This window comes from Panthera pardus, unplaced genomic scaffold (genome assembly GCF_024362965.1).
Source record: "Panthera pardus isolate Hobbes unplaced genomic scaffold, ASM2436296v1 HiC_scaffold_9, whole genome shotgun sequence".
In the NCBI taxonomy this organism is placed as follows: domain Eukaryota; kingdom Metazoa; phylum Chordata; class Mammalia; order Carnivora; family Felidae; genus Panthera; species Panthera pardus.
In genome coordinates, this window is record NW_026527024.1 from 1,357,038 (window position 1) to 1,382,810 (window position 25,773).

General features: G+C 47.4%; 1 protein-coding gene across 1 annotated transcript; it reads left to right on the forward strand.

The window, feature by feature from the left end:
* Nucleotides 1-7,800: 7,800 nt before the first annotated feature.
* GIMAP8 (GTPase, IMAP family member 8) lies at nucleotides 7,801-25,570 on the forward strand. Its single transcript, XM_053898685.1, has 5 exons — nucleotides 7,801-7,934; nucleotides 13,253-13,913; nucleotides 17,920-17,965; nucleotides 20,652-21,278; nucleotides 23,547-25,570. The coding sequence occupies exons 1-5, from the start codon at nucleotides 7,900-7,902 to the stop codon at nucleotides 24,260-24,262; spliced, it is 2,085 nt and encodes a 694-aa protein (XP_053754660.1). The 5' UTR covers nucleotides 7,801-7,899; the 3' UTR covers nucleotides 24,263-25,570.
* The last annotated feature ends 203 nt before the right edge of the window (nucleotides 25,571-25,773 follow it).

Here is a 25,773-nt window from a genome sequence, read left to right on the forward strand (position 1 = left end):
TTCTCCTCACAGGCCCGCCCGGGCCCCTCTCCACTGCTCAGCACCTGCAGGCAGCACGGGTGGCTTCCTGCTTGTCTGGGTGAGAGCGAGGTTGGCCTGGTCCTGCCGAGAGGCCAAGCCAGCCTGGGGCTCACCCGCTGTGCTGAGTCTCCTTTGGAGAAGAGGGGACAGAAAAACAAAAATCTCAGGAACCAAAACCGAAAGTAGCAGCAGCATTGGGTGGGTGGGGGGACAAAAACCACTTAGGAAACCCCCAAACCAAAAATGAGCAGGAAAGAAAAAAAAATTGAGAATGCCCTGCGGAAACTGAGGGTTGTCTTGAATTGGTAAATGCAGAGCAGGGTTGCTGGCTTCCGCCCAGAGGCTCTAAGGAGACAGTGAGTTGGAAGAAAGCTCATTGCAAATCCTGTTTTGCTTCTTTTCCAGCCAGCAGCCCAGCAGCGGCAGGGGCAGGTGTCTTGGAATACAGTTGAGGTGCTAGAAAAAGTCCCTCCAGGTGCTGATGGAATCATCTGGAGCAGCTGCCTGTGTGTCTGCTGTCTGGGCCTCCCTCCCCAACACTGCCTGCCTGGGGGATTAAAGCCTGTGGGCACCTGGCTGGCTCAGTCTGGTAGAGGGACTCTTGATCTCATGGTTGTGAGTTCAAGCCCCATGCTGGGTGTAGAGATTACTTAAAAACAAAATCCGTAAAAAAATAATAAAGCTTGGACAGACTGCCTCTTCCCAAGGCGATCCTGAGTCTAGATACAGGTAAAATTCAGATTTTACAGATACATCGGTAAAATTCGCAGTAAAGGAGAGGGAAGTTGAGTGGTAGCCGGAGAGAGTAGGGTAAGGGAATCTTCTTTTTTTATTTCTTTTTTATTTTGTTTTTGTTTATTTATTTATTTTGAGAGAGAGGGAGAGAGAGAGAGAATCCCAGGCAGGCTCTGGGCTGTCAGTGTGGAGCCCGATGTGGGGGCTCGAACTCACAAACTTTGAGATCCTGACCTGAGCTGAAATCAAGAGTCGGATGCACAACCGACTGAGCCACCCGGGCGCCCCGGGAATTTTCTTTTTAAACAATTCTTTTTTTAAATGTTTATTTATTTTTGAGAGAGAGAGTGAGAGAGACAGAGTGCGAATAGGGGAGGGGCAGAGAGAGAGAGGGAGACACAGAACTTGAAGCAGGCTCCAGGCTCTGAGCTGTCCACACAGAGCCCAACGTGGGAGTTGAACTCACAAACCGCGAGATCATGACCTGAGCTGAAGTCGGATGCTTAACCCACTGAGCCACCCAGGTGCCCCTGGGAATTTTCTTTTCTAAAGGTAGGAGAACATGGCGTGGTCATATGCTGATGGCAGTTGTAGAGGCTGCTTTGAGGCAAACAGGCTTGAGCAGGGGAATGTTGAACGGGCCCACAGTGACCACTGGGCTGAATACAGACAGGCCAGTATCAATAAGGGGGAAGATTCCATCTGTGGCCATGCTGCTTCATCTTCCCCCTTTAACAACAGCCCCCACCCACTGCCTCGCAGCAGACAGCTTCTCCTTTGCTGCCAGCCACGGGCCACGGGCCACGGGCCACGGGCCACGGGCCACTGCACTGTGTAATCAGTAAACTTCTGTCTCCTTTGTTCTGCCTCAGGTGAATTCTTGCACCTTCCACCTGATCCCCGCCCCACATTTGGGGGCCCCCATCCGATGGAGAAACTCCCCACTTAGACGCCACAGCAGTGGTCCAGGAGAGAGGGGGTTGCTGATGGCCCAGGGCAGGGGGCACTCGCCAGAGTGAGGTCTGTGAGCAGTAGAGAATGGGGATTGACATACAGTCCGAGGAGCTGGGCTGAGGCCAGCGTCTGGGCAGGTCGATCACAGTAACGGGAAGGCAGGTGGAATCCCTTGCCTGGCCTGAGGTGGTGGGCAGATGTGGGGGGGGGGGCGGGTGGCGGGTGGGACCCACTGTTTCTGTTTTCCCAAAGAAATAAGAAGCCAGGTCATCCACTGAGTGGGGGTGGGGAGGGGTGGGAGTGCTAGAAGCCAGAAGCCAGGAGGTACCTGACCAGGGCAGTGGGGAGTGACTGTCTGCGACAGAGAGGGTGATGGCCAGGATTCAGAGCCGGTCTGGGACAGGAATCAAGAATGTGAAGAGTCCGTGTGTTCCCCGCCAGCCATTCCTGCCGTGCAGGTGCTGGTGTGGCCAGGTATGTTCGTGTCCCCCAGCTTGACTAAGCTTTAGACGGCTGTGTTCTGACTCTGGGCCCCGACCTCTCCTTTCTTAGAGAACTTCCTTTAGAAAACTTGTCATTGCAAATTCTTTGTCTGCCCCTTTGAGATGGAAATCTTTAAAAAACCTGCTTCCAGTTTCCCAACCCAGAGCCGGCTTTCTCAGGGACGTGGGCACCCACCCCCAGGAGGCAGTCCGATCTCCCCAGTCTGTCTGTGGGAGGGCAGAAGCCTAACTTTGATGTGGGCACCACTCAGCAGACACACTGGCCTAAGCACATTGACCAATGTGCAAGGGGGTCTCCTCCTTCTGGGTGGTCACGTGCCCCCAGGGCGAGCGTTCGTGTATCTCCAGGTCTTGGTCCTTGCTGGGGCCTGTAGTTCTTTGTAGCTTTATTGCTTCCTGGATGCTTTTGAGAAGGTGTAAACATTTTTACCCTGTTTAATTAAAAAAGTTTTTTTTAATGTTTATTATTTTTTTGAGAGAGAGAGAGAGTGAGAGGGGGAGGAGCAGAGAGAGAAGGAGACAGAATCCGAAGCAGGCTCCAGGCTCTGAGCTGTCAGCACAGAGCCCCACATGGGGCTCAAACTCAGGAATGGTGAGATCATGACCTGAGCCAAAGTCGGACGCTTAACTGACTGAGCCATCCAGGCGCCCCACATCTGTTTACTTCTAACTGTTTCCAGTGGGAGGCTTGGTACGAATAACACGGGAAAGAGGAATCAGTCATGACGTTTCGGACTTCTCTGCCTGCCCTGTCTCTGGTGCCTGAGACCCAGTATCCTGGAGCTGACGTGATCATCTCTCCCCCCACCCCACCCTGAACATGGGCCTTTCACAGCTCTGCCTTCACTGAGGCCACCAGAAGTGCTGTGACCCCAGGCGTTCCACAGCCAATCGGCCTGAGGTGACCACTAGCCTCTATGTGAATGAGACAATGGTGTCTCTTCTAAGTTAAATACTTATAAATAAGCATATTATTTCTTTTTTTTTTATTTTTTTTTATTTTTTAATATATGAAATTTACTGTCAAATTGGTTTCCATACAACACCCAGTGCTCATCCCAAAAGGTGCCCTCCTCAATACCCATCACCCACCCTGCCCTCCCTCCCACCCCCCATCAACCCTCAGTTTGTTCTCAGTTTTTAACAGTCTCTTAAAGCATATTATTTCTTAAACATTACTGTAACACACAAGGACTCTGTTTGAGTAAGACATTTAATTCCATCAGAAAACTGCCAAAATATACAAATCTAGTTGCAAGAGACTTTACAGCCATCTGCCAACGTTGTAGGAAACATACATTTCCCATCTATGAAGTTAAACAACATATAACAACATTTTTTGAAATAAGGAAATGTCTATACTGTGAAGAGCCCTCTCTTTAATGTGGTGCCTGAATCCTTGTAATAGCAACCCTGAATTAGTCTGCTTAAAAATGATTTTGTTGTTTCTCTCTCTCTCTCTTTTAAAGTTTATTTATTTTGAGAGAGAGAGAGAGAGAGAGAGAGAGAGAGAACGTGTGTGAGCAGGGGAGGGGCAGAGAGAGAGGGAGAGAGAGAATCCCAAGCAGGCTCCATGTTGTCAGCTCGGAGCCCGAGGTGGGGCTCAAACTCACAACCTGTGAGATCGTGACCTGAGCCTAAGTCAAGAGTCAGATGCTTAACCAACTGAGCCACCCAGGCACCCCTCTATCTCTTAAATAGATCATCAGTCTGTTCCTTTTTCCACTGTCCATCTAGCTTGGACTATTGCAGTAGCCTTTAGCTGGTAGCCTCTAGGTTTTTCTGATGGGGTTTGAAGTGATGGTGGGGTTCAGAGCCGATGGCCAAGAAATAATTCTTGAAGATACCTTTGGTGCAAAAGGGGATTTTATTAAAGCATGGGGACAGGACCCGTGGGCAGAAAGAGCTGCACTGGGATTGTGAAGTGTGACTGATCATATATATACCATTAGGTTGGGAGGGGGTTAGGGAAGGAGTAAGTCTAAGGAATTTTGGAATCAAGGTTTCCAGGGCCTTGAGGGGCTAGCCGTTGTTAGGAAACCATCATTTATTACAGCTTAGTAAAACCTCAGTCATGAGACCCTTCAGATGTATATCAGGGGCCATATGCTTAGAGTATAATTGCCAACATACACTTGGGGGTTAAAGATAAAGGAGGTTTGCCAATTTTTATGTGTTTAAGGAGACTCGCAGGATCCTGGGGGGTCAGGATAATGTTAAGCCAAGATTCCCTTTCGCCCCCTAACAAAGTGTCACCATCAAGGCAGCTGAGCTTTTAGAGGGAGGTCACTCTGCCTGTTTCAAGGACTTGTCAATGGGCTGTAGGCAGTAAGGGAATTTAATTTTTCATCTGCCTTAGTTTCCCACATCGCCATGGCAAGCACTTAAACTCCCTTACATCTTGATGAGGGTGTTATTAGGACTCTAGGAAATGGAGTCTATAGGTTTCTGGAAATTAGGCTATGGATAATATTGCTTTTTTCTTGCAGTTTACTAAGTTATCTGTGCACTGAAGGAGACTCCTGCCCTGCAGGACTGTGATCTCTATCAGTCAAACATTTGCTTTCCTTCCTTTCCCCTGTTCTTTGGCAGCCAGGAGTGTCCGAGGAATATCACACATGTACCCCCCAGGTGAGGAAGAAGAGCTGTTAGCCTGTACTTTGCCCTCAACCTGCCTTATGCTCCCTCATCACTTCTACCTCCAGCCTGATGCCATTTCCCCACCTGCCCAAACTGCTCTCAGCACTCCGAATGCCTGTGGGGTTTGCCATAATCCCTCTGCCTGAATGTCCTTTGCAGGGAGATTTCTACATGCCCTTCATGACTCAGGGTAGGCGTAAGCTCCCCTGTGTGGCAGTTTCCTCCTCCAGTGTGTCTAGTAATGTCCTCCATGAGAGTACCTGCCACAGAGAATGAATGGTTTATGGATTTATTTGTAAATTTGTTTCCCCACTTGGCTGTGTCTCCATATTTTCAATAATTTTTAAAAAATTTATTTATTTTGAGAGAGACAGAGCATGAGTGGGGGAGGGACAGAGAGAGAGAGAGAGAGAGAGAGAGAGAAAATCCCAAGCAGGCTCTGCACTGTCTGTGCAGAGCCCAACTCGGGGCTGGATCCCATGAACTGTAAGACAATGACCTGAGCTGACCTCAGGAGTTGGGTGCTTAACCGACTGAACCACCCAGGCGCCCCTGTTTCTGCATCTTGTAGGACTTACAGCCCTTCCTCTTCGCTCCCCTGAACACATCTCTGTGACAACACGTGTTCTATTGGTCCATGACCATAGGGTTCAGTCTCCTCATTTGACTGAGCTCCTTGAATGGAGATTTGTCTGGCAGGTCTTTAGGCCCCTGTGTCTCATATGGTGCCTAGCCTGGTAGATTCCTCCTTGTTTGCATAGTTTGTGTCTTCCAGGCTTATATGATTTCTGGAAGTCCAGCCCTCTCTTCAGCCTCTTTGAGAGGAAGGGAGAAGGGAGAGTAAGTGCTAGCCACAAAGCCACTAGGGGGCAGGGAACCCCCATCCTTCCCCAGACCTGAGCGCACCCAGCCTTCCCCACAGAAATCAATTCCCCACAAGCCAATGTACTGAAAGATCGGGGTTTTTTTTTTCCTGAAAAATGGTCAACTCAGCAAACAATCAACTTGCTAAATCAATGAGGAGTTATTTGAAGCTGCAGTTTTACTCAGAATGCTCTCCAAATGCTTAATATTTCAGAACAAGGGAGCTTTTTCTCCATTTACTGTTTTCTCTATTTTGGGGAACTGATACTCCACAGGGCTGTGACTCTCTGCCCCTGAACTGACCTCCACTTCTGGGAACAACACAGTTGGGATCATCACAGGGTGGGATTGAAAGCTTCTGTCTAATTACTTCAATGAATTGATTTTCATGGAATTGACCTAGTGCCCCCAAAGAGGGTGGGGATTGTTTCTAGATGGGGTCTTCCTTGCCAGGGGAGTAAATGGGGTGGGGAATGGGAGAGACTCTTCTCACCAAGAGGTAGTCTGTGTAGACCTGAGCCCTTGGTGGGCAGTGCCAGGATCCCTAGGTTTTCTCTGGCTTCCTAACAAGATGGGCATGACCAGCCCAGAGGGGAGCTGGACCCTTTGGGACAGAGCAGCCCCCAAAACCTGGTCAGGGCCCCCACTGCTCCTCCTTTTTGCAGGATCTCTGGAAGTCTAGCACCACCTGACACATTTCAAAGACCAAGCCTGGTGGGACAGCGTGAGCTCAAGGCCATTCATCAGCTTCTGCATTCCCATGAAAAGAGCAGTCACGCAGAGGGACCTCCAGGGCACTCCCCTAAACGAAAAAAGGCTAGTCACAAAGGGCAAACACTGGTTCCAGGTACATGAAGTATCTAAAGCCCTTAAAATCACAGAAACAGAAAGTAGAGAAGTCGTTATCAGGGGCTGGGGGAGTGGAGGGGCATTAAGGGCTAATGAGTACAGAGTTTTATTGTTGCAGGGTGGCAAAGTTCTCCAGCTCTTGCACAACAAGGAAGGTACTTAATGCTCTGCACTGTGCACTTAAAAATGGCTAAGATGGGGAGGCGCCTGCGTGGCTCAGTAGAGCCTAGGACTCTTGATTTCTGCTCAGGTCCTAATATCATAGTTCGTGAGTTTGATCCCGGGATCCTGGAGTTCAAACCCCACTGGTAGTGCAGAGCCTGCTTGGGATTCTCTCTCTCTCCCTCTCAAAAATAAATAAACTTTAAAAAAATCGGTAAGATGGTAAAATTCTGTGATGTTGGTGTGTTGTTGTTTTTTTAACAATCCATAATCAGGGCACCTGGGTGGCTCAGCTGGTTAAGCTCAGACTTCCGCTCAGGTCATGATCTCTCACTTCATGGGTTCTAGCCTCTGTGCTGACAGCTGGGAGCCTGGAGCCTGCTTCTGTGTCTCCCTCTCTCTCTCTGCCCTTCCCCTGCTCACGCTCTGTCTCTCTTTCAAAACTGAAAAGGCATTACAAAAATAAAATAAATAAAAACCATAATAAAATAATAGTCTTTCTCAGAGTCCGGCTCCTGTAGTAGGAAGCTTCCGGATACTATCATCACGCACAAAAAGGGTTTCGTTTATAAGCTGTTGGAAAGCATAGAAGTTGCAGCATTTCAATGTTAGCCGGGCTCTAAGAAGGAACCCTTTAGCCTGGCAAGCAGCGTGTTCCCCAGGTCTGGTTGGAGGGTCCCCCAGGAGGGGTGTGAGGAGTTGCTAGAGGGTGGGGGTGGGAGAAGGAAACCGGCGTCTTCTCGGTTTCCTCAGTCTCGGGAAGGGGTCTCAGGTGCCCAGGGTGGCGGACACCAGCCGGAGAAGCACCACCTGCTGGGCGCCGTCCCCGCACCGGCCAGGCTCAGCGTCTTCAGGCTCCATGACGTCGGTCCCAGGGACGGGAGCACCCCGCACTATGACCCTCTCCAGGGGAACCCTCGGGGGCGCCGCAGCCCCAGGCCCAGCTTCCGCTCTCGAGTCCTGCCCTTCGTGTCCCCAGGAGGGCGCGGCCGGGGGGGGGGGGGGGGGGGAGGCGTGCCTGTCCCTCGTCTGCACCCCGCGACCTGGCACCAGCCCCAACTCTCCCCTCCACCCTCACCGCCTCTGAGGGCCCGCCCCTGCTTTTTCTCCGCGCGGCCCTCCTCCTGCCCTGGGCCGGCTGCTGCGGGGCTCTCGGCCACTTTCCGGAGCCATGGTGCCCACGACGCGCCCGGAGCCGGAGCCGAGGTGCCTGCGCATCCGCGCGGGGGGGGGGGGGGGGGGTGGGGGGCCCGAGGCCGGGCGGGTCGCGGGGAGGAGGGGGGAGCGGGGGAGGGGGGAGGGGGGATGGGGGAGGGAGGCGGGCTCCTCGCCTTCCCCGAGGAGGGCTCGGCGGCGAGGGGCCGATGGCAGGGTTGGGGGAGGAGGCTGGTAGCCACGGATCCGCCCCGTCCACGCTCGCTTTTGTTCCCCACCCCGTGCGCTGTCGGGTCCCCTTAACTGAGCCCTCGGGATGGCCGGTGGTTGCCCCAAACAAGACTTATGATTTTGCCTACATTTGAGCCCCCTGGGCTGTCACCGTTGAATGCTTTTCTGTCCTCCTGATGACTGCCTGACCTGCGGGGCTGGGAGTGCGTCCTCCCCAGGCTAGGCTCTGGAAGCTTCTCTGGCCATCTCTTTCTGTGGGCTTGAACTTCCCGGGTGCAGGGCAGATTCCCCAGACCATTGGGAGCTTTGCTTGTACGGCTGAACCCACATCCCCCTCGAGCTATACCCCGAGAACAAGTACAGGTTGCTGGAGAGTGTCACTATAGTTCTGGAGTGAAAGCTCTCGTTTTCTCTCTCTCCTTGCCCTGCTGGGGTCTCCAGAGGGGCTGGGAGATGGTCAGAGGGGAGTGTGGGTAAAGGAGAGAGTGAGGGAGGGGGAGTTTTGGTTACCTTTTGTCCGACTTTTTTTTTTTTTTAAATATTTTTTGAGAGAGAGAGAGAGAGAGAGAACGAACAAGCAGGGGAGGGGGAGAGAGAGAGAGAGAGAGAGAGAGAGAGAGAGAGAGAGAGAGAGATGGAGACAGAATCCGAAGCAGGCTTAGCGCTGTCAGTGAAAGCCCCACATAGGGGTCCAACCCATGAACCTTGAGATCATGACCTGAGCCAAAGTCAGCGGCTCAACCACTGAGCCACCTAGGCACCCCTTCTGCTCCAGAGAAAAGTTCGCAAGGCAAGGGCGTAGGTTGGGTGGGTCCCTGATTCAATATAACACACAGTTTAGCAAAGGCTCATTAATTTACACACACTATGATGGGTAATCATGTGAGCAGTGGAGCTTACTTGGGAAATCAATTTCTTTCTTCTTCAGACCTGCTGGAGGTCTCTGCTTCCTTCAGCTATTTGCCCACTAGTGTCTTTTTTAAAAAAAATTAATGTTCCAAAAAATGTCACTTCATTGGCTTGGGATACAGTGTGAAGTTACTTCTCTTTTTTTTAATTCAAAGTGGCATCACTTCAGTCACTCTCTTCATTTCTAAAAACTGTTTTTCTTCCTTTCCTCACCCCTATACCCCATGATCATTCATTTAACACCACTTATTAAGCCTATACTATTAAGCCAGGCACAATATCAGGGACTAGGGACACAGGACAAGACAGGCATGGTCTCTGCTCTTACAGGGTTTCATACCAAGGGTGGTAGAGAGAATTTCAAAGTTAGATGAAGTAAATACTATCAGCTGGTGCTTATCGAATGCCTTCTCTGGGTCATAGATGCGATGGTGAACAAGATAAAGCAGGTCCTCCTTCTCATGGGACTTACCTCTTAGCCATGGGGAGACAAAAGAAAGCAATAAGCAAGTAAATGCACAATGTGAAAGGTGGTTGCAGTGGTTGCTGGGGGCGTACAGAACAGGCATGTGGGGGACGCAGAATGCTGTTGGGATGCAGTAGGGGGATTGCTGTTAAATGTAGGATGACTGAAGAAGGCCATCTGTCCCACAGGGCCAATGCGGTAAAGATCTAAAGGAGGTGAATGCGCCTTGCACGAGTCCGGGGGAAGAGTGTTCTAGCTCAGGTGAACGACCAGCACCAAGGCCCAAGGTTGCACATTTGGGGAACAGCAAGGAGGTCCATGTGACTACAGGAGACAAAACAATGTGGAGAGGGGTGGGAGAGGAGATCAGAGAGACAGCTAGAATCCAGATGGGTAGGGTCTTGTCGACCACTGTAAAGGCTTTGCTTGTTATTTCAAGTCAGGGGGAAGCCACGGGGGGACTTTGGACTGATGAATGACATTATCTGTCTCCTGTTTGTGCAGGAGCACACTGACTGTCTACAGACCATAGCCTCTAGAAGGGTAGAAGCAGGGGGAATCAGTGATTCTGTTATTGCAGAAGTCCAGAGAAGAGTTGATGATCAGTTCAGTCTGGAAAAACCATGAAAGGCTTGACCCCAGCTGACACTTCAGCTAAGTAGGGCTCAAACTGTGAGATCATGACCTGAGCCAAAGTCGGACACTCAACCAAATGAGCCATCCAGGTGCCGCTCATTTTTAAATTTTGTAATTACTTCTCTTAATTTATGGATCAAAAAGAAATGATTGAAATTAGAACATATTTAAAACTGACTAAAAAAAGGAGTGGGGAGAACAACTCTATGCGGATGTCCATTCTTCTAAAACTAAGCTGCAGGGACGCCTGGGTAGCTCTGTCGGTTGGGCGTCCGACTCTTGACCTCAGCTCAGGTCATGATCTCGCAGTCTGTGAGATCGAGTCCCATGTTGGGATTCTCTCTCTCCTCTGTCTCTGCCCCCTTGTGATTTGTGCATGTGCTCTCTCTCTGTCTCTCTCTCAAAATAAATAAATACTTAATAAAAAAATAAAAGTAAGCTACAAATTCAATGCAACGACACTCTAGATTTCAACAGGGTTTCCTGAAGACAATGACAACTGATTTTCAAAGTTCTACAGGGGATTAAAAAGCCAAGAATACTGTGACAGTTTTGAACAATAGCAAGGTGTTGGAACCTGCTCCATTACATAATGAAGCCTCATTTTAGAGTTATATTTTTAGTAGAATAACATTAAGTCATCTTGGTTTTAGTAATTAAGGCTTTCTGGTTCAGGAATAAAGTGTCCAGTGGACAAAACAGACAACCTAGGGAAAGACTCATGGAAACATGGGCCCCTGGTATCTGACAGAATCATTTGGAAAAGGGACTGTTCAAGAAATAGTTCTGGGAGGGGAGCCTGGGTGACTCAGTCGGCTGAGCGTCTGACTTCGGTTCAGGGCATGATCTCGCAGTTTGTGGGTTTGAGCCCTGCATCGGGCTCTGTGCTGACAGCTCAGAGCCTGGAGCCTGCTTCAAGTTCTGTGTCTCCCTCTCTCTCTCTCTCTGCCCCTCACCCACTTGTGTTCTCTGTCTCTCTAGCTCAAAAATGAATAAACATGAAAAAAAAAAAAAGAAATAGTGCTGGGAAACTTGGCTCTTCCAGTGGTTTCTGATTCAGTTAGGAATGCTAATCTTTTTTTTTTTTTTTTTTAACGTTTATTTATTCTTGAGACAGAGAGAGACAGAGCATGAACGGGGAGGGTCAGAGAGAGGGAGACACAGAATCCGAAACAGGCTCCAGGCTCTGAGCTGTCCGCACAGAGCCTGACACGGGGCTCGAACTCACGGACCGCGAGATCATGACCTGAGCCAAAGTTGGCCGCCCAACCGACTGAGCCACCCAGGCGCCCCGGAATGCTAATCTTTAACCAATGGTGGCTTAACACCAGTGCTTCTCAAACTTGAATGCTCATGAGAATCACCTGGAACTTGTCAAATGAAGAATTCTCATTCAGCAAGTCTGGCGTGGGGCTGAGATGTTGTATTTCTAACATGATCTCAGTTATTGGCAATATCGCTTGTTCGTGAACCATGCTCTGAGTAGCAGCAGCTTAAATCATTAGAATATCAGCTGTTTACTTAGCAAAAGGGCAATCTCAAGGATGTTTTGGTAGCCCAGTGATGTCATCGGGGATCCTTTTATCTTTCTGCTCTGGGGTCCTTCAACAACATTTGTTCTCTTATTTGTTACCTCATTGCCTCATGATATCTGCTGCCATTCCAGATGTCACATTTAAATGTCAAATAAGAAGAAGGGGGAGCCTAGGTGGCTCAGTTGGTTAAGCATCAGTCCGACTTCAGCTCAGGTCATGATCTCACTGTTCCCGAGTTTAAGCTCTGCTGACAGCTCAGAGCCTGGACTGTATTTGAGATTCAGTGTCTCTCTCTGTCTCTGCCCCTCCCCCATTCATGCTCTGTCTTTCTCACAAATAAATAAGCTTTAAAAAAACTTAAAAAAAAATAAAAAGAAAAAATAAAAAGAAGAAGGGGGAGGAGGTGAGAACAGGAGCTCTCTACTTGAGTCTGCCTCTATCATCAAGAAAACAATAACATTCCCAAAAGACCCAGGCAAATATTCCCTCAACTGTCATCAGGTTGAACTGGGTCACATGGCCACCCCTGGTCGAAAGGAAGCTGGGAGAGAGAACGTATTAATTTCCTGTTGCTGCTGTAACAAATTGCCACAAAGTTAGTTGCTAAAAACCCACCAAGCTATTATTTTACAGTCTGGAGGTCAGAAGTCCTAAAATCAGTGTTGGGCAGGATTCTTCTGGAGGAGGCTGTGTAGCAGAAGCCATTTCCTTGCCTTTCCCAGCTTCTAGAAGCTGCCTGCATTGCCTTTGGCTGGTGGCTCCTTATTCCATTTTTAAAACCAATCGTGTAGCATTTTCAAATCTTTCTCACTCTCTGACTTCTGCTTTTGTCCTCACATCTCCTTTTTCTTACTCTGACTTTCCTATCTTCCTCTTGGAAGGACCTCTTTTAGTGTGATTATAATGGATCCACCTGGATGATCCTCTAGGATCCTCTTATCTCTCCGTCTCAAGAGCCTTAATCACATTGGCAACGTCCCTTTTGCCATGTAAAATAACACAATCACAGATTCCAGGGATTAGCACATGGACATCTGGTGGGGGGGGGCATTATTCTGTCTATCACAGTTTCCCCCAGCATGTATAATGGGTGATGAATACAGAGAAGGGGGTTGTTGGTTTAGTCAGTCAACAGTGTTGAATATCTTTTTTTAAAGTGTTTATTTATTTTGAGAGAGAGAGAGAGAACAAGAGCAAGCGAGCAAGGGAGGGGCAGAGAGAGAGAGAGAGAGAGAGAGGGAGAGAAGAGAATCCCAAGCAGGCTCTGTGCTGTCCTCGCAGAACCCCATGTGGGGCTCGATCCCACAAACCGTGAGATCATGACCTGAGCTGAGATCAAGAGTTGGACACAACCGATTGAGCTACCCAGGTGCCCCTACAGTGCTGGGCATCTTACCAGTGTGGATTTATTTCAGAGACAAGAGCACGGAGAAGATTGTGGGAAACAGGATTTCTTATCCCAATCTAGCCTGAGTTGACTTCAGTAGGCCACATCCTTTGGGAAAAGCCAAAAAGGAAGGCATTTTTCTTGCTGCTCCTCTATCCACTCTTGCATGGGTTGAACACTGATGTGTTGCTTTTTATCCCAGCAGAACCAACCAGAGCCTGTGTCAGGAGAGGAAACTGGAGCCAGAGTGCTCCATGCCGGAACTGAGGCTTCTCCTCTTAGGCAAAAGTGGTGCAGGAAAAAGTGCCACAGGAAACACTATTCTGGGCAAAGCTGCATTCGTGTCCAAATTCAGTGACCAGATGGTGACTAAAACATGCCAGAGAGAGAGTGGGTTCACAAAAGAGAGAAGGATTGTGGTCATTGACACCCCTGACCTTTTCTCCTCAAAGTCTTGTGCCAAAGACAAGCAATGTAACATTGAACACTGCTTCGAGCTCTCTGCTCCCAGCCTCCACGTCCTGCTTCTGGTAATCCCCATCAGCTTTTATAAGGTCGAGGACATAGAGACAGTCACGGGGATCCAGGAGGTGTTTGGAGCTAACTCCAGGAGGCACATCATTATTGTCTTCACTCGGAAGGATGATTTGGAGAATGACTCACTGAAAGATTGCATTGAAGATGAGAACTCCCTTAGGGAGTTGGTTGAAAACTGTGGAGGCCGATACTGCGCTTTTAACAACAAGGCAAGTGAGGATGAGCGGGATGTCCAGGTGAGGGAGCTCCTCTGCATGGTCCAGCGTTTGGTGGATGAAAACGGAGGACCATATATCGTGAATCTCAGAAATGAAGGCAGTGGATTCCTGGTAAGAAATGCTGAAGGTCCTCAAGGATCTTTGTGGTGAGAGCTAGTGGGTTGAAGACAAGCACGGATAAGTGACCTGTCACATTGTGTGATGGAACCTAGGCTTTGTTTAGGAGGTGTTTATCTATGATCTGGAAAGTTGAGGCACCAGATGGTAGGTTGCTTTGAGGATTACCCTTTGGACTTTGAAATTTATTGGCAAATTAATGGATACAGTTAAGTCTTTACTTAAGTTTTTCCCTCACAGTATTGGACACACAAATAGACCCTTTCTTCCCTTGGCTTCAATACAGCTATACTCTTTTTGTTTTTTTTCCTCCTACTCTTTCTGGCTCCTCTGGAGATTGTTGAGTTCTCTTCACATGGCCTCTAAAAGTTGAGATCTTCAGGGTGTGGTTCTAGGCTTTCCTCAATTCTCTGCCCTCCAGCTTTGAGCTCCGTTGATCACTAATGGTTTCCAGATTTGTCACTCCTGTCCAGGCCTCTCCTCTGAATCCTGCTCCCTTATCCAGTTGCCGTCTGATGTCTCCACTTGGCTCTCCTACAGGATCTCAGGCTTCACAAGGTTACACTTTTGGTTTTCCCTCTGAGATGTATGAGACTTCAGTTTTCTCTCAACTGGGTAAATGGTGGTGATGCTCCTGATGCTCCTTGAACCTAAACCCAGAGGTCGGCTTTGCTACTACTAGCTGGCAGCTGATATTTGAGAAGTCCTTAGGTCTTGTGTGATCGGTGTGCCTGGAATCCATGCATTTCTCTCCATCTCCACTGCCCCCGCTCTGCTCCAAGCCAGCCTCTGTTCTTGCCTGTACTGTTTTACAAACAACCTTCCCCTCATTCGTTCTTGTGCCTTACCCCTCAATCCATTTTCTACACGACAGCCAGAGTGGTATTTTATTTAATTTCTAGACTTGAGTGGAAAATATATTTGTAATGAAGGAAGATACAAAAATCCAGGCTTTTGTTTTCGAGGACCTCACGCTTCTGTTTGAGTGACTCATGCAGAAGACACGAAGCAGTTCCTGATTGAGCATAAGTAAGTGAATGTTGGTACAGAGGAGTCTTTAAATGCAAGTGTCCATGGATGTAAAGCAAAGCAAAAATCCAACGTGGGGGCAGCTTTGGTCAGAGTGAATCTTCTGAGAACTGGTGAGTGTTAAACCCAAACAGGATGGAAATGAGAAGGAAGGCAATATTTACTGAGCACCTGCTAAGTCCCAGACCCCCAGACTGATCAAATCTTCACACCTATTCAATGTACGAGGAGGACCCTGAGGCTCAGGAGAACTTGTCACTCTCTTATCTCCTAGCCCTGATCTCCCTCTCTCTCTCCTTTATAGCCTCTGTCTCTCCCCTGAAGGCTGTATGGAACAGGGATGCCAGCAGAGAGGATAAGGGGCACAGAATGAACTGTCAGCAGTGTACCCAGAACACAACCCCCTGTTGTGTAAAATCCTGCAGTGACTGTACGTTGATCTTCAGATCAAGTTTGGAATCCCTGACCTGAGCTGGCCCCTCACCCTCTAACTTGCTCTTTATGTGTTGGTCCCACCGGCCTTCCCTGTGGGGTCCTTGACTTATACTCATGTGTGCTCTAGAGCTTTGAACTTGGAATTTTCTCCACCTGGACACTTCCCCTCTCCCATCCCACCCTGTTCCAGGTCTGCCTCTGCTAGAGCTCCTTTGCTCAGAGAGTCTTCCCTGTGGGCCCCTGGGATGAGCTTCTACAGCCCCCCTTCCCTCAGGGCGCTTCTCCTCCTCATGGCCATCAGCCAGTCAAGTGGTTGCTCTGTATGTGCTTTCAATGGCTGCCTCCCCACAGACTCCCTGAGGGACAGAACTCCTATCCTTTTTGTTGACCACAGTATCTTATTTTTCTGTCTTGTGTAAAAAGGGATAATACTATGTATCTCAGGGTTTAATGAAATGCTGACAAAGTTATTTGCAAATACTTGAAATGCAAACATTCAGTAATTATTAGCTGCCATTATTATACTATTATTTAATTTTTTAATGTTTATTCTTGAGAGAGAGAGAGAGCACAAACAGGGAAGGGGCAGAGAGAGATGGAGACAGAATCTGAAGCTGTCAGCACAGAGCCCGACATGGGCCTCAAACCCATGAACCATGAGATTATGACCTGAGCCTAAGTCAGACGCCCAACTGACTGAGTCACCCAGGCGCTCCATAGTTGCCATTATTATTACTGTTATTATTATCATGGACGTGTATAAGTTTCACATAAGTTATGGAGACATTAAGGACTTTAACAACCCAGAGACTGAGCAAGATTCCCACTTTTAGGACCCTGTTACCAAGAAAGGAAAACATTTGCACATATAAAGATGTATATATAAGGATATTTATCATTGCATCTTTTCAAATAGTAAATCCAGAAATAAGCTTATGATCTATCAATAAAGGAATCATTTGGCTCGGTCAGTAGAGCATATGACTCCTCATCTCGAGATTGTTAAGTTCAAGCCCCATGTTGGGTGTAGAGATTACTTAAAATAAAATCTTTAAAAAAATACAGGAATCGTTACATTAGTATGGAATTTTCCATATCCATGCTGTGGAGTAAATAGCATCTTCTAGAAAAATTGGGTTGATCGATATGTACTGATTTGTACAGATGTACAGGACATAGTATTAAGCAGATTGAAACCTAGCCAAGTTCTCCCGATGTGTTCATATATGCTTGTGTGTGTGTTTGTATAAACTTAGAAAAACATAGAAGGATGTATGTGAATTAGCTATTGTTCCTTTGGTAGTGGATTGGGAATTTAAAAATTAGTAATTTTTAGGGGCATCTGGGTGGGTTAGTTGGCTTACGTCATGATCTCATGGATTGTGGAATCCGAGCCCCCCATCATGCTCTGTGCTCACAGCTCGGAGCCTGGAGCCTGCATAGGATTCTTTGTCTCCCTTTCTCTCTGCCCCTCCCCTGCTTGTGCTCTGTCTCTCTCAAGAATAAATAAACATTAAAAACATTATTAATTTTTAGATCATACACATTTGCATTGTAAAAATGTTTTCCATTTAAAGAACATGAAAGACCTTGAGTTGTGCCAGGTAAGAAGAAAGAAGTGTGATAATCAGAGCTGAATGGAGAAGACCCAGGGAGGGAGATGGTGGAAGGTATCAATGGTTTGGGGTAAGGCCAGGTAAGAAAGCAGAGGGAAAATTTCCTTGGCTAGCATGGAAATTTAACAAAGATAAGGTTAAAATAAAGTATTGGGAGTTTCTAAGAATAGCAGATTCATCCACATTGTGTATCATTGTTTTCACCTTCTCTTTTGATGTCATGACAATTTAAGTTTGGGGTGCGACTGTATGGCTTGGCCAGGCAGGGGAAGGGAATACCAACTGTGTGTTTGGCCTTCCATCCTCTGTTGTCTCCATTTGCCCACCTGGATGGAGAAGGTTCCAAATTTTCCTGGCTCTCACGTCAGAAGAAGGATCATCTCTGTACCGGGGGTGTGGTGCAGGGAGAAGGCACCGGAGATGTGTGGGGAGCGTGATTCCCAATCTCCTCCCTTCCCCTGGTCCCTCAGATGCACATCACAAACATCACTGGGCTAGTTTCTTCTTCTGGGGAATCCAGAAGCTGTCTTTAAGCCTCTGGATTTTCTCCAGGAACAGAAAAAACTCTGGAAGACTTTGGAAGGGATTGCTATTACCACTGGGGACCGGGGAGAAGGAAAGTTAGAGCTTCAGGACAAATACCTTGGTTAGATGGCATTTATGGGACTCACCTGAGTGAGAACAAGACCCATCTTCATATTTCTGGGAAGCCTGTTGTGGTGGCAACAATGGGGTTTCAGGATCGACTGTCATTATGGATGGGTCTACAGAAGCCAACAAGGAATAGGACCATGGCCTGAATTTGACCACATCCCAATCATCAAATTACTCTGAATTATATACTTATGTCTCCATTTCTTTGCTTTGTGAAAAGATGAGATTTTGGGTCTCTGAGCATCATTTCCCACTTTATTTTCTAGGATCATGTGAATGAAGCCACATCTCAGAAGGGGGACAATCCACATGGTAAGATGATCCTTAAAAATGTTAAGCTCAGGGGTGCCTGGGTGGTTGATTGGGCATCCAGCTCTTTATTTTGACTCAGATCATGATCTCACAGCTTGTGAGTTCAAGCCCTGCATCTGGCTCTGTGGTGATAGTGTGGATCCTGCTTGGGATTCTTCCTCTCTCTGTGTCCCCCAACCCTGCTCGTGCTCTCTCAAAATGAATAAATAAATAAAAACTTAAAAATTAAAAAAAAGTTAAGCTCATATCTATATTCTTTTGAATGCATTAGGCATCAAAATGAAGTGGAAAAAATAGATAATTAGAAACAAAGATGCGCTCTAGGGACCTTGCTCAGGTTGGTGTCCACAACCTGTCCCCCAGGAAACTCCTAACACTTGGGAGTAGGTATGGCAGCAGCAAAGGTGGTGGACATGGAGTGGGTGTCCCTGGCTTTCTCTGAAATATTGTGGAGGTGGGCTTGTCTTTCATGGCTTTTTTTTGTGACTCAGCCTTGTCTTCCTGGCCCTGGATCCAAGACTATATATACAATGTTGGCTCCTACTGGGAAAGCAGAAATTACCTTCTTGGGGAGCACTAATTTATAGGATTCCGTAATGGAGTTCAGTATCCATGTAATGATTGCCGTTAATGATTCATCCTGCACACTGCACAAATCAATACATATAGATCTACCTCGCTCTGTTTAGTAGATGCAGTTTTGTTCACGGTAAGGGCGTACACGCCTAATTCAACCATCCCTTCCTTCCTGCCTTCCTTCTTTCCTTCCTTTTTTTTATTATTTTTTTTAAATCAGGCTTAAAAATTTTTTTTAAGTTTACTTATTTATTTTGAGAGAGAGAGAGAGAGAGAGAGAGAGGGAGAGAGTAAGAGAGCACAGAAGGGGCAGAGAGAGGGAAAGAGAATCCCAAGCAGTCTCTGCACCATCAGCACAGAGCCCGATGTGGGGCTTGAACTCATGAACTGTGAGATCATGACCTGAGCTGAAGTTGTAAGCTTAACTGACTGAGCCACCCAGGTGCCCCCAACTATCCCTTTATTGATGGACTCTCACGTTATTTCTGGGCCAGCTCTGTGCAAGCACAGAATATTCAGCAATGAATAAGGTAGGTGAGATCTCTGTCCCCATAGAACTCCCCCAAATAATAACAATAAAATAATAATAATAATAATAATAATTTTAATTAACTAGAATGTTTATAGCATTTTTATTTATTAAATAAAATAATTATTCTTTTATTATTATTTCAATTTTAATAATGATAATAATTGCAGTTGACATTATGTGCTGGAAAAATATATAGAAATAATTCAATCCTCCTAGTGTATAAATATAATTCTCATAACAACCATATATTCTTAACAACCCTAAAGTATATTCCTCATGACAGCCCTAGGAAGAGGGTGGTATTATCATTAGTCTCATTGACAGATGAGTAAACTTAGCCAGAAAGATGTGAGCTTAGGCAGAAGTAGGGATTTAAAATTCTCCGGATGCCCTTCTGTCAAGACCTGAAGGAACTTACCTGTTATGGCCCCAAATTTTGCCTCGTGGTGGTGAGGAAATAGCACACCATGGGTAGCCACAGGGTGGCTCAAAAAGTTGGAAGTGACCTTTTATACGATGTAGCCTTGTATGAGGTGATTTGGAAGAAAGTAGGAGCTTTCCCAAGGCAACATAACAAGGACGTGGTGTCACTAGCATTTCAGTGGCTTTCTTTAAATGCCGTGTTCATTCCACCTCCCAGACTTGGCGGCTCTGACACCAAGTGACAATCCATACCCTTAGCGCCTAGGATGCCTCAAACTCTGAATATTCTCTGTATTGCTGACTCTGCCCTTTGCTCAGCATGGAGGTCTGGTGTTGACGTTGGATCAAGGAGAAGTGATGGGGACAGGGCACGTGTGCAGAGACAGTTTTGTGGCACAAGTTTCTACAGTCATGTATTGAGGCATAATGAATGTAGAGTGAAATGCACAGATCTTAAGTGTAGAGCTCAGTGACTTTATGTATCTACCCATAGTGACCATCCTCTAGATAAAGATCTTGAGCATTTCCGTCACCTTACCTAAGTTCCTGCTGCCTCTCCCCAAAGGGAACTGCAACCCAGATTTCTATCCACATAGATTAAATTTTGTCTGTTCTTGAACTTCATATAGTGGAATCAGATAGCATGTGGTTTTGTGTCTGGCTTCTTTCATTTAGCATGTTTAGAAGATCCATGCGTGTTGCATATCAATAGTTCATTTATTCATTCATTCTTTTTTGTTTTGTTTTGTTTTTGTTTTTGGTTGCTGAGTAGTCTAACATTTTATGAATATACCACCAAGGGGCATTTTAAACTCAGATTCTCCCTTGTCCTGCCTCAGCCCATGGACTTCATGGACTTTGGTAGCAAATGAAAGGAAATCTAAGGACGAAGACTTGTAAAGGCCAAGTTTAACTGATTTTCATGTTTCTGGGAGGTCTTGAGCTTTTTACACATCTCCTAATTTATTCGTGGCCGCCTTTGTGGTTTTTACTTGAATGGGTGAGTGACTTCTGACCCGGGACTATAGTCCTGCTGTTCAGAGCATTACTGCCATTCTCTGTAAAAACTGGCAAGGAGGAGAAATCATAAAACCTGTCCACATCTCCATATTCGGCCTCAAGAAGAGACTCTGAATCTGCCCTTTTGTCCCACAGGGCCAGGGGAAAAGCAGCTGCAGGCCACAGGATGTGAACCGAGCCCTGAGTTGTTGGAACTGAGGATCCTGCTTGTGGGGAAGCGTGGAGCCGGAAAAAGTGCCGCCGGGAACAGCCTTCTGGGGAAGGGAGTCTTTGAGACCAAATTCAGTGAAAAGTCGGTAACCCAGATGTTTGCGTCTGTGAGCAGAATCTGGAGAGGGAGGAAAATTTGGGTCATTGATACTCCGGACATTGCATCTTCAAAGGACATTAAAGCTGAGCTTCAGAGACATGCCCCTCAAGGCCTCCATGCCTTCCTGCTGGTGACCCCGCTGGGCTCTTTCACCAAGACGGATGAGGCTGTGCTGGACACCATCCGAAGCATTTTTGGAGAGAAATTCATTGAGTACATGATCGTCCTCCTCACCAGGAAGGAAGATCTAGGGGACCAGGATCTAGAGATGTTCTTGAAAAGCAATAATGAAGCTCTCTACCAGCTCATTAAGAAATGCAAAGACCGGTATAGCGCCTTCAACTACAGACTGACGGGGGCAGAGGAGCAGTGCCAGGTGGACGAGCTCCTACAAAAGATCGTGGACCTGGTGCTGCAGAACAGGGCCAAGCCATGCGTCATCAGCCAGGAAGGTACATATTGTGTAAAACACATTTTATATATGCTTTTGACAGCTAGATGTGACATGTGCAAGAGCTTTCTATTTTCTGAAGGGCAGAGAGAAGCTAAAAAGGACAGGTCCAGGCTCTTGACGAGCTTTTCTCTTTCTCCTTCCTTTCTCAAATGTTCCTAAGGTAATGAGCCTTCCCCCCGCACACTGTCCACACCTCGAACTCTTTAATTTTTCCTTCCTGATCCTTATCCCATCTCTCCAAGGGGATGGTGAAGGACTTAAGGGAAGGAGTTGAGCTTTTTCTAATCTCCCGTTTCCCCCACAGTGTATCTGTGGTTTGGGGCTCAGGACTCAGCGGTGGTGATGAGATAGTTCTGAACCATTGGTTTGCTCTTCTCTTTCTCTTAAGCCCACTCCATCTCTCTCTCTTTCCCTCTCTTAACTTCTTGGTTCTTTTTTTAAAAAAGTTTATTTATTTATTTTGAGAGAGAGAGAGAGACAGACCAAGCAGGGGAGGGGCAGAGAGAGAGAGAGAGAGAGAGAGAGTTGAGAATCCTGAGCAGGCTCCACACTGTCAGTGTAGAGTCTGATGTAGGACTTGAACCCACAAATCCTCAGATCATAACTTAAGCTGAAATCAAGAGTTGGATGCTTAACCAAGTGAGCCACCTAGGCACCCCTCTTTTTTTTTAAGCTTAATAATTTATTTTTGAGGGAGGGAGAGAGAAGGAGAGAGAAGATCTAAAGTGGGCTCCATGCTGACAGCAGAGTCTGATGTGGGTCTTGAACCCACGAACCACAAGAGCATTACCTGAGCTGAAGTCAGATGCTCAACCGATTGAGCCACCCAGGTGCCCCAGCTAGATGGGTTTCTCAGTCCAGCCCCACTACCTGCTTTTTTAGCAGAAGTCCCCATGCACTCTGTGCTACATACTCTATTGCCCTGAACTGAGATTCTTCCAGGCCAGTATGAGTCATCCCATTCTGTCCCATGGCAAATGTCCTCACCTGGGAAGAATACAGACTCAAAAGAGCCCTTTCATATTTGCCATGGAGCCCCAGGTGCTGGGGAGCCTCCTGAAGAAGCATAGATATGCGGGAATGTCAGGAGAGGCTGTGTGGAGAAAGCCCAGTTTGAAATGGGCTTTAGAAAATGGGCAGAGTTTGGATGGCTGGGAGAAAGCTGGAGGACATCGCAGAGAGCACACTAGCTATCTGGAACAATGATGGAAATGGAGGGCTCGTGCCTCTACATGAAGTGGGAGATCATGGAGGTTCTTGGGAGCCACCTTCCGAGGGTATGGGAGCAAGGACCGAAGCCTGTGACAAATGTGGGAATGTGGGAGGATTAATCTCTTTTTCATCCTTTACGCATAACTATGAGATTGTGGGTTCAGGACAAGCAGTTCAATAATTTCCCCTGGGGGAACAGAACAGGGTAGGCTTCCCTCACTCTTTGTTTCTGGGTGGATATTGGTAACTTGGCCAGCGATGCATAATTGAGGAGAACTGTGGAAAAAGGCAGTGTGGAAGAGAAAGACCACAGGACAAGTGCAGAGTCACAAGGAGTCCCCACTAGCACACTCTGCAAGGGCTCTGTACATCTGTCATTCCATCTAGAAGGACATCTGTTCTCCGTCATTGCCCCACAGAACAGGGGAGGGCGTGTTCACGGTTATAACCTCTAAGTACTCTTTGACTCCTTGATGAAAGAAAGACACAGTTCAGTTTAATGTGGTTTTAATGAGACATGAATTGTAGCATGGTCCGAATGAAGGAACTAGTAATCTGTTGATAATATATGTAGTTGCTTTTTCATGAAAAGTCAGTTCTATGGCATAAATTTTCAAATACATCGAGGAGATTTTGCTGCAGTTACAGCACTAGGTTGGCAACAGGAAGCCATAGTTGCAGCAGGAACAGAAGCCCAAGAGATGAGATGTATAGCCCGGATGTATCTGAGTAGGTGATGGGTCATACAGCCAGTAGCACCCACAGGAGTCAGAGGAGGTACCAGAAAGAGGGAGCAAGTTCAGAGATAAGGACAGTGGCCATGTCATGGGTGAGCACTGGGCAGAGACGGTGGTCCAAGTCGTGCTTGTGGGTTCACAGAGTGCTTGGCTGGAAGAAGCCGCCCCCCACCCCCATACTTGGGGATGGAGCTGCCGGGTGAGGGGGTGGCCACAGTGCTCTCTGAGCATCCTCTGCTGTGATGTCTGGCATCACTTTGAAAGTCGCACACAGATCTGCCCATGGTCATGAATCTTTCCTGCTTTCCTTTTGACAGACATGCTGAGCATTGTCCTCGTGGGGGGCAGCGGCACCGGGAAGAGCGCCACGGGGAACACCATCCTTGGGAGGCGTGACTTCCTCGACCAGCTCCGAACACAGCTGGTCACCAGGAAGAGCCAGAGCAGCAGGAGGATGTGGGAAGGGTGGAGGGTTGTGGTTGTGGACAGTCCCTTGCTCTGCCTGACGGCCAGCACTCCTCCATCTGGGCTGGAGGAGGAGGTCAAACACTGTTTGTCCTGCTGTGAGGGAGGGAACATAGTTCTGGTCCTGGTGTTCCAGCTGGGACGCTTCACTGAGGAGGACAAAAAGACAGTGAAGAATCTAGAGACCATCTTTGGGGAGGAAGTTCTGAAGTACACGATTGTGCTGTTCACTCGGAAGGAAGACCTAGAAGGGGGGGACCTCAAAGTTTACCTCCAGGAGACAGATAACAAAGCTCTTAAGAGCATAACTAAGAAGTGTGAGGAGCGAGTGTGTGCTTTTAATAACAAAGAAACTGGCCAAGCCAGGGAAAACCAGGCAAGTCTTCTTTTGACAATGGCCGTTGATCTGATAAATAGCCACAGAGGGCATGGTTACCCCCATGAATGGGAGAATGTCAAAAAAATCATTAGAAATAACCAGGAAAAGGACAAGCCCAAAAGCTTACTGAAAAATTTAAAAGATATGGTATCATCGGTAGTTGATGGACGTGGGGTGTCTTTAAGTTAGAGACACCCTCAGTTGGGGATGGGTGTGAGGTAGGGCTGGTGGGAGGGGAGGAGGGTCCATGTCTTAGAGGGCTTGAAAGGCACATGCTGGCCACCTTGCAATGTTTCAGCTCTTAGTAGGTGAATAAATTGTCAGCCTGGGGCAGGGGATTAGAAAGGAGAAAGGAGAAATTAGGTGGGGAAATCTTGAAAGAGGCTCCTGAGATTGAGTGGCCATTGAGGGTCAGAATTAAATCACAAGAATCACCTCACCTGTGGACATAGAGTGGAGTCAGGACAGACACGGTGACCAAGGCCAGCCCGGGGTCAGAATACAGACAAATACCCACGAACCAGGGGATCCAGACACACGAGGGTAGAGTAATGAGCAGTGTCCAGCCAACTCCTGGTGTGGCAGAGTGGACAAGCTGGATCCCGTGGGCCTCTGGGTGCCCAGGGATGCTTGTCAGGCATGCTGGTCTCCTGAGCTGCCTTGTCGCCATTGGGCAGAACTCAGGGCCAGCACATTCTTTTCTTCCTGGGGCGGATATTCTTTAGTGCTGTCTTCATTCCAAGCCTGAATGGAAAGTGGGCCCCAGTCTACTCTTCTTTATTGTTCCTTAGGAAATGACCATGAGTCTGTGAGGTTTCCAAAGATTTTATTGCTAACCATCACAGTGAAAGACAGTAGAACAAAAATCCACAATGTGGTAAAACTGCCAACATGAGACAACATTGCAAAGTTCCAGAATTCTATGTAGAATTCTAGATTGCCTCCAGACAAGTTGAAAATTCCTTTGCACTTTTCTCTCTCTCTCTTTTTTGGATCCCCGTGGGTTAGGAATTAGGGTAAAGCTCAGAGGATTCAAATAATAGTCTCGAACACACTAGGGGCTTGTTGTGTCTCACATCAGGAAGTCTGAGGGTAGGCAGTCTGAGGCTGGTGTGGAATGTGGCCTCCACACTTAAGGTTGCTTCTCCGTTCCAGGATGGTGGTGTTCCCTGACATTTGAGCAGGTTATGTTGAGGGGCGCCTGTACGGGCAATATTTGAGACGAGAACCATGGGGTTTTCTTCCAGGTAGGTGTAGTCAGATGCTGTCAGTATTAACTGTTTTATATATGCTTTGAGGACAGGATCTACATCATCCATATACTTTTATTTTTGGAAAGTTATCAGTTGCCTTCAAGATTAACCCACTTATCAGAGCATGGACCATCACCATCAATACTGTTGTACTCTGCATAACCCTGAAAATGACACATTCTGGAAAATGTATGTATAAGTATATTCAATTGAGTGAAATAATAAAGATGAATTATATTATAAATTCACGTCCTCCTGATTTCTATTTTTCTGACTCCGGGGCAGACCATGCCTCCATGAAGAGGCTATGCAGATGTTTAGACACCTTGACTCTGGTGAGGTTTTTGCATCTTGGGTGCATGAGGACCTTAGAGTGGGTGACAGCCATTTCATGAGGCCTCTGCCAGCTCAGGAATCTTCCACTCTGGGCATTTCACTAGAGCAAGG

Bases quoted from the DNA above. Each gene is read 5' to 3' on its own strand.
- GIMAP8 (XM_053898685.1), top strand. From the start codon at position 7,900: ATGGTGCCCACGACGCGCCCGGAGCCGGAGCCGAG. The intron at 17,966-20,651 runs GTAAGATGATCC...TTTGTCCCACAG, and splicing joins GAAGGGGGACAATCCACATG to GGCCAGGGGAAAAGCAGCTG. The intron at 21,279-23,546 runs GTACATATTGTG...TCCTTTTGACAG, and splicing joins ATGCGTCATCAGCCAGGAAG to ACATGCTGAGCATTGTCCTC.